The 13,425-nt window shown below is 50.0% G+C and overlaps 5 protein-coding genes across 5 annotated transcripts; 3 read left to right on the forward strand and 2 right to left on the reverse strand.

The window, feature by feature from the left end:
* Positions 1 to 1,945: 1,945 nt before the first annotated feature.
* N7509_004073 (uncharacterized protein) lies at positions 1,946 to 3,151 on the forward strand (the record flags this gene model as incomplete). Its single annotated transcript, XM_056628710.1, has 3 exons — positions 1,946 to 2,132; positions 2,193 to 2,263; positions 2,330 to 3,151. 3 exons carry the CDS (start codon positions 1,946 to 1,948, stop codon positions 3,149 to 3,151), a joined length of 1,080 nt encoding a protein of 359 aa, XP_056491444.1.
* A 736-nt stretch (positions 3,152 to 3,887) lies between these two features.
* Positions 3,888 to 6,329, reverse strand: N7509_004074 (uncharacterized protein; the record flags this gene model as incomplete). The annotated part of the gene is made up of 1 exon (XM_056628711.1): positions 3,888 to 6,329. The coding sequence occupies one exon, from the start codon at positions 6,327 to 6,329 to the stop codon at positions 3,888 to 3,890; it is 2,442 nt and encodes an 813-aa protein (XP_056491445.1).
* Positions 6,330 to 7,845: 1,516 nt separating this feature from the next.
* On the forward strand, positions 7,846 to 9,579 carry N7509_004075 (uncharacterized protein; the record flags this gene model as incomplete). Its single annotated transcript, XM_056628712.1, has 2 exons — positions 7,846 to 8,361; positions 8,482 to 9,579. 2 exons carry the CDS (start codon positions 7,846 to 7,848, stop codon positions 9,577 to 9,579), a joined length of 1,614 nt encoding a protein of 537 aa, XP_056491446.1.
* Positions 9,580 to 9,715: 136 nt separating this feature from the next.
* On the reverse strand, positions 9,716 to 11,035 carry N7509_004076 (PCI domain-containing protein; the record flags this gene model as incomplete). Its single annotated transcript, XM_056628713.1, has 2 exons — positions 9,716 to 9,745; positions 9,803 to 11,035. 2 exons carry the CDS (start codon positions 11,033 to 11,035, stop codon positions 9,716 to 9,718), a joined length of 1,263 nt encoding a protein of 420 aa, XP_056491447.1.
* A 913-nt stretch (positions 11,036 to 11,948) lies between these two features.
* On the forward strand, positions 11,949 to 13,250 carry N7509_004077 (transcription factor IIF subunit TFG2; the record flags this gene model as incomplete). Its single annotated transcript, XM_056628714.1, has 4 exons — positions 11,949 to 12,215; positions 12,294 to 12,558; positions 12,626 to 12,822; positions 12,882 to 13,250. 4 exons carry the CDS (start codon positions 11,949 to 11,951, stop codon positions 13,248 to 13,250), a joined length of 1,098 nt encoding a protein of 365 aa, XP_056491448.1.
* Between the last annotated feature and the right edge of the window lie 175 nt (positions 13,251 to 13,425).

Here is a 13,425-nt window from a genome sequence, read left to right on the forward strand (position 1 = left end):
TTGCCCCACTGGCTCCAATTTCTCCCTCCGTTACTAGTAGTAGTGTACTAGTACTAGAATAGGATGGAGGGCTCGGAGCATGTATCCGCATGGAGGGGAACTCGAAATGGTTGATCTTTTGATCTCCACTGCTCAGCTTCCACTGGCATCTTTCCAGCCCTAATCGAGGGAGTATATAGTACCAGTACAGTATACCCTATAAGTTCAAGTAGCTGCTATGTATACTTCTCCGGAAGATGGAATACGGGGAGCTACAAAGAGTCACGGTATACTCTATCACTGAGTACCTGAGCCTGCTTATAGTAGGCTGCAATTACTCTTACAGGAATGCCAACCATGGAAAATACCTCGGTTAGACCCAAGCCACCAAGCCACTCCGCCGATCCACTGGATATTCTCCGGAGGACGAAGTACGGAGTATATAGGCACTGACACTTATATGAGTACATATCTGTGGGAAAGGGGTTCAAGAAAGACGAACACGCCACCAAATACTCCCTCGGAGGATGTACAATTTCAGGGACAATCCAGGGACAATCCCCCTCAACCGGATGCAATGGGTTTGTTGAAGGAGCAGTGGTTGATCTGAGCTTGCGGAGCCCTGAAGAATTCGCATGTCAATAGTGTGCCCCACCCCGAAGAGATTTGCAATGGAGACACAACGCCAAATTGATTTATCTGAGGCAGTCCACTGCGACCCTGACGAACATAGAGCATAAATAGGAGTACTCTACTTGGGGAGTAGCACCTGGTATTAAATCCAAATTTAGATGAAATGCAACCCATTATGTGCTCAGGCCCCGGCAGTTGATATTGCGGAAGATTCCATGCATGGCTGGCCCGATCGCTTCAATGCCGAAATGACGCACCCTTGGCATTCGATAGTCGCCGTTCACACGGGCTGGGAGGGACTATTGATGATCTGCGAGAGCATTGTCTCGGGGAGTGTGGTCATGGTAAATTGATACCGAGTTGAAGGATTGAGTTTAGCACTGATTTAGAGCCACAAATTTAAACCCAAAATAGCCTTGCAAATAGTTTTCCATAGTTTATGGTTATTAAGGCAAAGAAAAACCTCGGAGGTCATCAAATAATAAGCCAATAGACCGCTGCTCTCAAGTCACACAATCCCAGATATCAGATGAGATCGCCAGGCTCGGCCTTCCCAATGTGTCAATCACACCCCCACCATGACTTCCGCTCACAAGGACCTTCTAGCAAATCGATCCGCGGTGGAAACCAAAAACATGTGTCATTCCAAATCAGCTTCCTTTCCTAGTACTGATAGGCAACGCTAGCACCTGGCGAACCGGCCAATAAGCCGCTGTCGGCGTCGATTAAGCTACCCGCCATTCAGCGCCACCCAGCAAATGGGGACTATAGTGGCCTCCACTTTCTTGCTTTGGCACGCGAGCTGGGCCCCATCAGCCTATCCATACTCCATCGAAAAAGGCAGATCCAAAGAAAAGAGTGGCCAGAGGGACCAGATGGACCCAACACACATTGCACATCCCGAGAGCCAAACAATTGGGCGCATGCGCGTCCGTCACTCAATATGGACAAATGATCGACCCGGATGGATGAATACTCCATAGTGCAGGTGGACTGCGCAATCAACTGAAAAGTAGACCTGTTCGATTATTGTCTGCGCGAACCAAGGTTTCTGGCATCTTGAGAAACCCGGTTTCTTGGCTCCGGACCCTCTTTCTCTCTCTTCTCTCCTCAGGCTCTCTTTTCTGTCGTGCATCAATTCTCGCGTGGCTTTGGTATATCTGTGGAGGTCGTCCACTTGTCCCTGCTGATCTTCTTTCCCCAGGTCATTCACTCTTTCTGACTTCCCCCTTGCTTGTGCTTTCTGCTTTTGCTTTTGCTTTAGATTGTACTTTTGACTGTGTCGCTTTCTTGGGGTTTGGTTTTTACTTTTCATCACTATACTACTACAGCCATGGCTCCCAGTGTACGAGGATGGCAGATGATTGAGATCGTCTCGGTCTTGGTGTCCCTGTGTCTGATTTCCGTGGTGGCACGCATGGTGGCTCGCTACCGTCGTCGAGTGGGCTTTGGCATTGATGACTACCTTTCCCTGCTATCTATGGTGTTGATGATAGCCATGTTGATTGAGCTGATCTTGTGTAAGTTGTTCCACTTGCTGTGTGCATGTGTGTACCTGCGTTCTTGGCTGATAATCCCAGGGTGTTCGATCGGAGGCAATGGGACCCACGTCAATTTGTTGGACACCAAGACCCTAATGAACTATTGGAAGGTATGCAAAGATACTAATCTTTTCTACTGTAATCCATTTTGCCGCACCGTCACTCACACACCTTAGATCTTCCTGGCCAACCAGTTCACATACTTCATCCTCTGCCCGTGTATCAAGATTTCCCTGATCTGCTTCTACCGCCGCGTCTTCACGACCCCCAAGTTCCAGCAATTTACCTTCGGTCTAAACTGCCTCATTGGCGCCTGGGGCCTCGGCATCTTCCTCGCCTGCGCCGGTCAATGTATTCCTCTCCGCGCCTACTGGGACCATAGTGTGCCCGGAAAATGCTTCGATGCGAACGTCTTCTTCATTGTCAACCAAGCCTTCAACATCGTCATGGACTTTGTCATCCTCATCCTCCCAATCCCGATGATTTGGGGTCTGCACCGTAGCTGGCAAGACAAGCTCGCACTGAACGGTGTCTTCGCCCTCGGTGCTTTCGTCTGCTTCGCTAGTATCTACCGCATCGTCGTGCTGTTCTGGATCAGCCCCACCGACCCTACTTACACCGTCTACCAAGCCACTCTGTGGACACACATCGAGCCATCGGTTGGACTGATCTGCTCCTGTCTACCCATCATCCGCGGTCTATTCCCTGCCATCAAGTTGAAGAACCGCTCCAAGAACAGCCAGCAGCCGTACTATATCAACACCGACCGCAGCAACGCGCACTGGATCTCCAAGTCGAGCCCCCGCTCGCCGGACCTCGAGTATATGAAAATGCAAGCGACCATGTATGGCTCACAATCGCCATATGAGAGGTGTGCTAGTGCCACCAAGGGCACGTTCTTGGGCGACAATCTCCAGACGCAGCCTCTGGGTATCAGTGTTCAGACTGATATCTCCATTACCCCTGATAACAACTCGAGAACCACGCTCACCCGTTGAGGACGGTCTGATTGCTGAGTCTGCAAAGTCTACTAGGCCGGCTTATGCTATGTGATACGATGTGATGACCCTCATTCTTCTTTGGAATGACCACTGTACTTCTACGGAATACAACAATTCGGCTTGGATACCCCGGATACTCCAATTCTTTAAGCCCAACCCAGCTTGAAGCCTATGATATAGGAAATTCCGAACGCTTTGCCCAAGCCCGGCCTCGTCTTGCCGGTAGCTTCGGTTTCACCGGCGATCTTACTATGCCGCTCAATGGCTGACGGGCTACTGAATACCCCAGCCACGAGAAACATACCCAACCATTGCGCTACCATGCATTTGTTAACCATTCTACACTACCATGATCTTTCATTCATTGAAACTACAACCGTATCATGCTTCCATTCATTTTCAAAGACTCGAATATTTCTATTATCCAATCAAACAATTAAATTCGATAGACAAATATTTCTGAGCACCGTACCCGTTTCTATATCCAGCAGTCAAGCCTGATCAGACGAAAGTATCCTCAGACTCAAACATAGGCGGCACCAAAGACTTAGGAGGCCACCCAACCCCACTATTGAACTTGGTCCCAAATGCATAGCTCCCAGACCCCACCCTCTTCACAGCATCACTGCCAGGCAAAACAACATCGGCCGAGGAATTCGGCGGCACAAAAAGACTCAGCTGAAACAAATCCCCATGAAGAGCCCACCGACACTCCAATTCTCCAAAAGCAGTCTCATACCTCACCTCGGCACTGGTAACGGTACCCCCCAGGCAAAGGCTTAACAAGAACCCTCTTCCAACCCGGTTCGAGCAAGCTCACACCAGCAACATCCTTATGCAACCAATTAACTATCGACCCAAGCGCATAATGATTAAAGCTCGTCATTTCACCCGGATTAACACTCCCATCAGCCCGCATACTATCCCACCTCTCCCAAATAGTCGTGGCACCCATCGTAATAGGAAACATCCAAGAAGGACAAGTTTTTTCCAACAACATCCGATACGCCAACTGCACATAACCAACTTTACAAAGCGCATGCGTAATAATCGGCGTCCCCGCAAACCCCGTCGAGACCTGAAACTTGGCCTTCCGAACCAATCTCGCCAGTCTCGCTCCCGCATGGGCAATTTGCGTCGGCGAGTCCAGTAAATCGAAGAATATCACCAGTGCAAGCGCTGTCTGCGTATCACCAACCAAATACCCCTCCGCCGTGACATACTTTTCTTGAAATCGCGCTTTGAGACTGCGATACTCCCTTTCATACCGCGAGGCATTATCACTCTCCTCCAAGACTCCGCTAATAAGTCCCAACACCTTCGTAACATGCACCAAATAAGCATCCGCAACAAACGTCCCATCCGTCCTCGAATTACCCGGCTGCTCAGGCGGAGCCGTAGGATCAAGCCAATCGCCAAGTTGAAAGAGCTCATCATCCCACAATCGATCCGGTCCACGTCTAACACCCCGATCAACCCAAGCAACCATACTCGTATACTGGCGTCGAAGAATTTCCGTATCCCCATAACTCTGATATAACGTCCAAGGCAAAAGAACTGTAACATCGTCCCAAACAGCCTGGGGAAAAACCGGCCAAAGCGATTCCGGAATAACATTTGGCACCACGAATGGCGGGATCCCGGTAGCAGAGGAGAGTTGTTCAGCAGCGAGATCTTCCAACCAATCCCCCAACATTCCGGCAGTGTTATATAAGAAAGAAGCGGAAGGCGCGAAAATCTGAATATCGCCCGTCCAACCCAAACGCTCGTCACGCTGGGGACAATCCGTCGGGATAGAGAGGAAATTACCGCGCATACTCCACGTAGCGTTTTCGTGGAGTTTATTTATCATTTCGTGCGAGCTTTTGAATGTTCCCGTTGCGGGGAGGTCGGTGTGTAGGACCTCTGCGTGAATATTGGATAAGGTCGGAATCCAATTTGATATTTGCACGTAGCGGAAGCCGTGGAATGTGAAGCGTGGTTTCCAATTTTTGAGTTCCTTGCCCGCGGAAATAATTGTGTCTGTGCATTTTGCGTCGCGGAGGGGTCGAGTTGCTAGTTCGTTGTTTTCGAGGACTTCTGCGTGGGTGAGTGTTATGCGTGTATCTGGTGGTGTGAGGAGGGAGGGGATGTGGATGCGGCCAACGAGATTTTGGCCAAAGTCGACAATTGTTGCTCCTGATGGTGTGGTGATTATTTGGATTGGGTTTATTGTCTGGGTTACGCGGACGGGTGATGCATTTGGAGCTACGAGGTTTGTCTTTGGGAATGCGGTTTTGCGGACGCTGGACCAGGTTTCGTCTTTGAAGGATGTGGTTGTCCAATCCCAGTCATCTCCTTCTTCTTCACGGGTATCGTATACCTCGCCGTCGTAGATCTCGCTGGATATAAGTGCCGAGGTATGACTTTTCCACGAAAGATCTGACAGAATGATTTCTTCGCTGCTGTCAGATTCAATCTCCACCTGCGCGATCAAAGCCATCTCATCGCCATAGATAAATCGTCGTCCACCGTGGAATCCAAGGCGAGTAGCATACCACCCTTCCGCAACCTCGACTGAAATGACATTCTTCCCCTCGCGGAGTAGCGGCGCGATATCAAAAACTTCATAGTTCAGCCGGTGGTGATAACTTGTCCATCCAGGCGCGAGAAAATGATCACCAACAGGCGCGCCATTGATATAAGCCTGGAATACGCCCAGACTCGTAATATACAATCTGGCACGTTTCAATTCGGTCGAAGGGACGTGGAATGTCTTTCTAAAGCGCAGAGGCCGCAACGGGCCATCTACTACTTGCTTGGTGGGAGAGGTGATGGCATGAGCTTTCCAGTCTTCTCGATGCAGAAGACCGCATTCAAGGGTTTTCCATTTCGACCATGCCGTTGGTTCGGTGGTGGAGCCACCATACGAGCGAATGCGAATTTGAACTATCTCGCGAGACTGGAGGGGCTGGCTGGGCCAGGGGACGAGTAGAGAGTTGTCGGATTCAACGTGATAGTCTTCTGTGATTGGTCCATGACGGATCTCTAAGTCGTAGGCTTTCTGTTCCCAGTTCTGGATTGTGTTGTTGTCAGCGGCGAATTTCCATGAGATGCGGGGTGATGCGATCCCGATGCCGCGTCCGCTGGCGTGTTGCTCGAAAGAGATGGCTGTTATGGTGGGTTGTGCTGACATGGTGACGACTTCGAATTCCTACTCTCTGTGGGTAGAAGAACTTGCAAGAAGGATTTCCAACATCATAACTTGACGCTGGGGCGAGGGTGGAGGGACGAAAGGCAGTTTGTCCAGGATGCTCGGGATATTCCATACCGATGCCTTTCGCCCCGCATGGTACGACCCAGCCGAAGTTTAGCCGGCAACGGGTTTGGGCATTAAGATTCGGGGGGGTTTCATTTGTCGTTAATGATTTGTCTTCGATGGCGTTCTCTTTTATCATCATCAGATAATTCTAGGTGGGTTTTCTGGAATGGCCACTGTTAGAGTCACCTTGCCCTGGGCACGACAGCCACAATACTCATGTATGATCGGGACTAAAGGAGGTAAATTCGGCTCAAATGTCCCAGATAAGATGTGATTTTTATGTCGAAGGATAAAAGAGGGAACCGTACGCGCAATCTCTACCCTCGATCTGATGCTTGGGGCTGGAGGGAGATCTTAGACGAGACTAAGTATTGACAAAGAGATACACTGGTTTACCTCGTTGATAACAATAATTGTTGGATTCAAGGACTGAGATGACCTTACAGCAAATCTACCCTTTAGCCTTATTTTTACACCTGGGAGGTAGCTACACACTTCACTACCAGAATATGGTGGTTATTGTTGCCATCCCGGATCACTCGCGCATCTCCACAAGATCCATATAGAGCCACAACTGGTGGCTCCTGGCCAACAAGACCGAAACTAGGAGCATAACCGCCTAAACCCGGGGCCCGCCTCTTTGTGGGAAAGATTGCCTTTCTCGCGGTAGAACCTCGGGGGATTGTCCATACGATCATCCGCTCCAGCCGGGGCCAGACTAGGATCGGGAAATCCCCCCCGATCAACCCCAGACTCAACCCCGGATTCCCACATTGCGCATGTGGGACCAAATATGAACTTCCACACGCGAATGCAAGTAACTATCAATTAAATCAAATGTCAACTTTGCAGTCAGTAAGTATATACTCTGTTGGAACAAATGATCGAATACTTGAATGTAGCCGGTAGGGATTAAGCTTTATCTTGGGGTTTGATTAGATTAATTGCTTGCTTGCTTGAGTCATTCCTTTCAAGCCGAAATTCGGCATTTTTAGGCGTTTGGTTTTAGACTTTCCCTACTGCACTCCGCACCGCACCACACCACACCTCGTGGCAACGGCAGACCGGGACAATGCTGCACGACGCGGCACAGAGTCTGGCTAGTCCCATCTTATCCTATTGCATCGCATCACCGTACTGTTAATGGTTCGACCCGAGCCGAAACTACATAAAACCCCCTCGTTCGCTGAAACAGACTTCTATCGCCCTGACCAGAGCCGACTTTCGTGGCAGTGCCTGCCCCTTTATTACTGCTTGCTGTTCATAATTTCCTCTTCTGTTTTATTTCCACATACCAACGGGGGCTAGCGACAGCTGATCATCATTGATACCCTCTCACCCTGTTTCATCTATCATTCTCTCCCCCACAACACATACAATGGCAACCAAAATGAACGACAACATCCTAGAAAAACCAAGCACAGATTTCATCGAAGACACAGAAACCCACCAACTAGGCCACATAGCCAACCAAGAAGACCACGCTCTAACCAAATGGCAATCCCTCAAGAAATACCCATGGACATTCACCTGGTGCGTGTACGCCGTATGGTGCATCCTCCTCGTCAGTTTCGAAAACCAAGCCTCAGGAAACGTGACCGGAATCCCCGAATTCCGCAAGGACTTCGGCCACTATTATGAAGGCAGCTGGGTACTGGAGGCTAAATGGCAATCCGCGTTTGCGGGGGCTCCTGTGGCTTCTGCTGTTGTGGGCGCTTTGTGCTCGGGTCAGGTTGCTGATACTATTGGGCGGAAGATTACGATCTTTGTTTCGTTGTTGATTAGTGTTGCGGCTGTTACGTTGGAGTTTCGGGCTACGACGAATGAAATGTTTTTTGGGGGGAAGTTTTTGAATGGGTTTGCTGTTGGTGCGCTTGCTTCGGTGCCTATTACTTATATTGGCGAGGTGAGTTTCATTACAGTTTCTTTGGAGGAATTGAATTCAATTCCAAGCCTGAGGTGGCGCGGGGGAAAGGGATATTCTTTCAAATTCTCACCGTGCTTATGCTTATACTTCCTCCCACAGATCTCTCCTCTCGCCCTCCGCGGTGTCCTCACCTGCCTCACTGCTCTGGCCTACGTTATAGGTCCACTGGTAGTAGCCCTAATAACCAACTGGACCGGAGTCTACACGAACCGGTGGGCCTATCGCGCCGTCTTCGTAGCACAATACGGCTACGCAGCCATCGCACTCGCCTTCATCCCCTTCATGCCCGAGTCACCATGGTGGTTGATCTCCAAAGGCCGCGACGAAAAAGCGCAAAAGTCACTCCAAAGACTAGGCTACACAGCCGAAGAAACGCAGAAGAAAATCGCCCTGATAAAGAATACTTTAGACGAGATCCGACACGAAACAGAAGGAGTCACATATCTCGAATGTTTCCGGCGGTCGAATTTACGACGTACGATCGTTTCGATTATGCCTATCACCATCCAGGCGTTGTCGGGTGTGGTTTTCACTGCTGGTTATTCGACGTATTATATGCAGTTGGCTGGGTATAGTACGGAAATGAGCTTTCAGTTGCAGATTGTTCAGCAGATTCTTTCGCTGATTGGTAATATTATGTCTTATTTTGTGATTGATCGCGTTGGACGGAGGAATGTTATGGTCTACGGATTGGGCATTCTCACGGCCATTTTGATGGTCACTGGTGGTCTTGCAGTCGTTGGTTCTGATACTTCGAGCTCGAATTCAGCCGGCGCTATCAAAGGAACTGTCGCGCTTATCTTGGTTTACTGCTGGTGGTATAACCTGACCATCGGTGCGGCGGGATATACGATTCTAGCCGAGGTTTCTACGTCCAGACTGCGTATCAAGACGATTGCGATCGGGTTGGCGCTGCAGAATGCGCTGTATACGATGTGGTCGTTTGTTCTGCCTTATCTGTTTAATCCCGATGAAGCGAATCTGGGTGCGAAGGTGTCGTTCATTTTTGGCGGTCTTTGTGTCATTTCTTTGGTTTATCTTTGGTTCTGGCAGCCAGAGACTGCGGGGAGGACGTATGGCGAGTTGGATGAGATGTTTATGAAGAAGGTTCCTGCGAGGAAATTCAAGGCTTATCGGACGGATGCGGAGGCCATGGGTGTTGCTGCGAAGGAGGGGGGTGATATTCACAGTGTTTAATACGGACTATTTTGAAGTTGAATATAGAAAACAAATGAGTTGATTCCCATTCAAGTCTACAATTGACGAATACGAGTAAATAATATGGATGTATGGTGGGCATCAATTCGTAGATATTCATTAAGTTTTCGCCTTCTCAATGCACCATCTGACTTGTAGAGAAATCCTTAACAGAATGTTAGCACAGACTCGGGGAAAGGTTTACTGGGAGGGGTATGCGTACCGGAAATTGGTCAGATATACTAGTAGCCACACGTTCTACATCTTCAGCGAGCTCTTGCACACCAAGATCCCACTGGCGAAGACAAGAGCTTGTCGAGGTCTTTGAGCCACCACCAATTTCAGTCTCGAAGGAGATAACACCCTCAATCTGGTCAATCTGACCACGTAGTCGACCCTGCTCCACCATACGAGCAGCATAAGCCTCCGCCTTCTCGCCGGCGGAAAAGTCGGTAGAATCTTGCAGGCCAAGGATCGCTCCAAGGGCATCAATCTTGATATTCTCATAGAGCTTGCTGGCAGCGACGAGATTGTGTTCAATAACCGCCTTATCGAGGACGGTTGTGCCATCCGCGGTGACAGCGAGCTGGTGGGGAGCAAGCTTCTTCGCAAAAGCAGCAACTTCGTCCGCATTAAGCAATCGATCAAGGAACATCTTCTCCAGAATCGAAAACTCGTCAACCGAAGGCGTCCGGTCATCCTTGTAAAGACGGGAAAGTGATCGCGACCGTTGAGGCCCGGCCGGAGCCAGGACTGCGCAGCGGATAGCAGCTGACAGCGCCGTCAATCGATCACCCTCATCCACGCCAGAAGCCAAGCTCACGTTAAAGTATTCCTGCGCAGCGTCCAGGAAACGCCGACGGGCGTCGAGAATGCGAGCCTGCGAGAGCTGGAAGTAGAGTTTGGCGTCGTGGTCTTCGATCTTGCTGGGTAGGTTCTTGATGCGGTTCAAGACGGCCTCGGCATTGGTGGTATCGTCATCTTCTAGGTAATATCGTACGATGCGGATCCAAAGGCGGGCCTTGGCTGCGTCGGAGACGAGTCGCTGGGAGCTGTCGATGTTTATTCCCTGCAATGCGCGCGCGGCGGCTGTGTATTCCTCCTCGGCCTCGTATGCTTCGGCGAGGATCTCGCGGATCTGGGAGTCTTGTTCTTCGACGGATGTGGCTCGCGACTGGAGGAGGGTGACGGCGTGTTGACCGACTTTGATTGTGACTTCGGAGTCGAACTTTCGTAGGACGGCGACGAAGGAGTCGAGGAGGGGTCGAGCGGCGACAATACTGACGTCTTCGTTCAGGATGGAGTCTAGGTAGTAGACTATATCTTGCGCGAGCTCGTCGCCGGAGGAGCTGGCCACGATATCATTGAGGAGGTCATTGTATTGCTGGAGCTTTGTGGGCTGGTGGGGATTTTGTTCGATGGCCGAAAGGGCGGATGTGACTTTTTGTGAGGCCATGGCGAGCTGTGAGGAGGGGAGAGGAATGCGGGGAGGTGAAGGTGAAGTCGGAAGGTTAAGCTGGCGGAGCTGGCGAGGTGGAGCTATGGTGGTCCTGCCAGGCGGCCGCCATCAAAGTACTAGAAATGGTACGGCATGGGAATAGTGCTCGATATATACTAATGAGCAGACAAATTATAGAAAAAGATTAAATAGCGTGGGTAAATTAAACTGGCATCCAAATATAATTACTACACTACACAGTGTAATATATATGAGCAAAAAGAATGCCCCCACCCGGGATCGAACCGGGGCACTTCGCTAGCCAAGTTCATATTGCTTCCTCTCAAAGAAAGGATAAACAACATAAGAACGATGCCATACCACTAGGCCATAGGGGCAAAGAGCTTAGAGATCTGAGCTGCCTTATTTGCTATACTTCTTGGTATTCCCTCCACTTTTGGACTCAAGGATTAAGGTGGGTTAGTGTGCTGAGCAGCACCCTCTGCTACTCCGCAAGATATAGACGGAGTAGAGTCAAAGAGCAGTATTTGTATGTCCTCGTAAACAACCATTGCCAGTGAAAACAGCCGACAACTGGTGTATATCAAGTTAAACTTGAAATGACCTTAGTTTGCAGGATTGCGGATTGCGGAAGACTTCAAGTTCGAAAAATTACTGGGGTACCGTCCGCCACCGCCTTCCACTTTAGTCTACTCGCTGCCTGTTCGGGGAAGCTGCCCGCAAGTGGCGCGCCGTCACTTCGGATCTTCATTGTCCATCCCATCTATCAACCACCACCTTTCTCCGCGAACACTAACTGCACCCCCGTCAATTCTTCGATCGCAGTCGCATATCACCGCTCTTCCTCCTCGCCAAGAAGTTTAACCCGCCTCTCTTTCGTCACCCAATCCTCACCCATTCCATATCCATTATGGCCCAGGTCAAGCAAGACCCGGATGCCATGTACATCAAACAAGACCCCGACTCCAAGGATACTGTTCTAGCCGACATCGATGACGAGGACCTCTACGAAGACGCTGGCGATCTCGACTTCTCCCTAGCTGGCCAGAGCGTATGGATCTCACGCCTTCCCCGACAGCTTTGGGAGAACTGGGCGCATCTTGACGACGACGAAGAGATTGAGGTTGGAACAATGAGGATAGAACAAAACCCTACAGACCCAAATGATATCAAGCGGGTGAGCCACACATCTGATCTTTTTCTCCCTTTTCGTTATACCGCGATCTTTTACTAAGCTCTATTCTCCGCATTAAAGGTTAGCTTGCGACTCCACGATCGACCAGACAACCGCGAAATTCCCAAAGATTATACCCTCCAACAACAAACCGTCACTTCCACAAATGCCTCACACATGACTCAAAATACCTATGTCTTCACGGAGAAGGACATCCCCGGCGTGGAGAATCGCATGGCCACCTTTGGAGAGACACGATCTGCCCTTTATGAAGCTCAGAAGCGCGACGCACGGAGGAGGGAGCAAGGCAAACGATGGGAGCCCTATGTGCGCAAGACCATACCCAGTATGTATTCGACCCCGGTTGTTTCCAGCCATCCTCCCCGGAAACCCATTCTAACCAAACCATTCAGAACACACTGCCCTTGTCGGACAGGCCAGCCAGGAGTTCAACTGTCTTCCAGTGGAGAACGAGGAGTTCCGACTGATCTCAGAAAAGCGAGCCCTGGAGGCTCTCAAGCCGAAGAAAGAAACCATGTTCATCAAGAACCTCCCCAACAAGATCTTACAGGAGCGCCATCTTCTCCCCACGGCCCAGGGTGCATTCGTGGTACGTATTGTCCATTTCTTTTCTTTCCCGAATTATCCCAGCTGACATCATTCCTCCAGCAACAAACAAAACCATCCAAGGCCAAGGCCCAGGAAAACAAGTACACGCGTATGCCTCAAAACGAGCTGCTGGACAGGATCTTTGGATGCTTCCGCGAGTACCAGTACTGGCCTTTTAAGGCGCTCAAGGCCAAGCTCATGCAGCCTGAGGCTTATCTCAAACAGACCCTGGAGATGGTCGCACATCTGGTCAAGTCTGGTGACTTTGCCATGACGTGGGAGTTGAAGCCGGAAGCGCAGCAGACCAACTATGCCCAGATGCCCCATGCGGTCAAGGCTGAGATGGCTCCCGGGGATAACTTTGACTCGGATGATGATCCTTCTGGGATGGTTACGGACCATGATGATGTGCAGTTCGAAAATGTCTGAAGGAGTCATCGTTGTACTAGATTAGAGGGGCTATACATAGCTTAATACATATATGGTCAACGTACTCCGGTATTTAACCACCCCTTGTGCTATCAGTAGAGTACCTACTAGGTTTAGGAGGAATTCTCGTACTGTAATCCATGAATAGTACTAGCAATTAGTCATAGTAGTAACC

The sequence above is a fragment of the Penicillium cosmopolitanum genome (assembly GCF_028827165.1).
Source record: "Penicillium cosmopolitanum strain IBT 29677 chromosome Unknown utg000005l:1.0-4006212.0:1.0-4009387.0, whole genome shotgun sequence".
Taxonomy (NCBI): Eukaryota; Fungi; Ascomycota; class Eurotiomycetes; order Eurotiales; family Aspergillaceae; genus Penicillium; species Penicillium cosmopolitanum.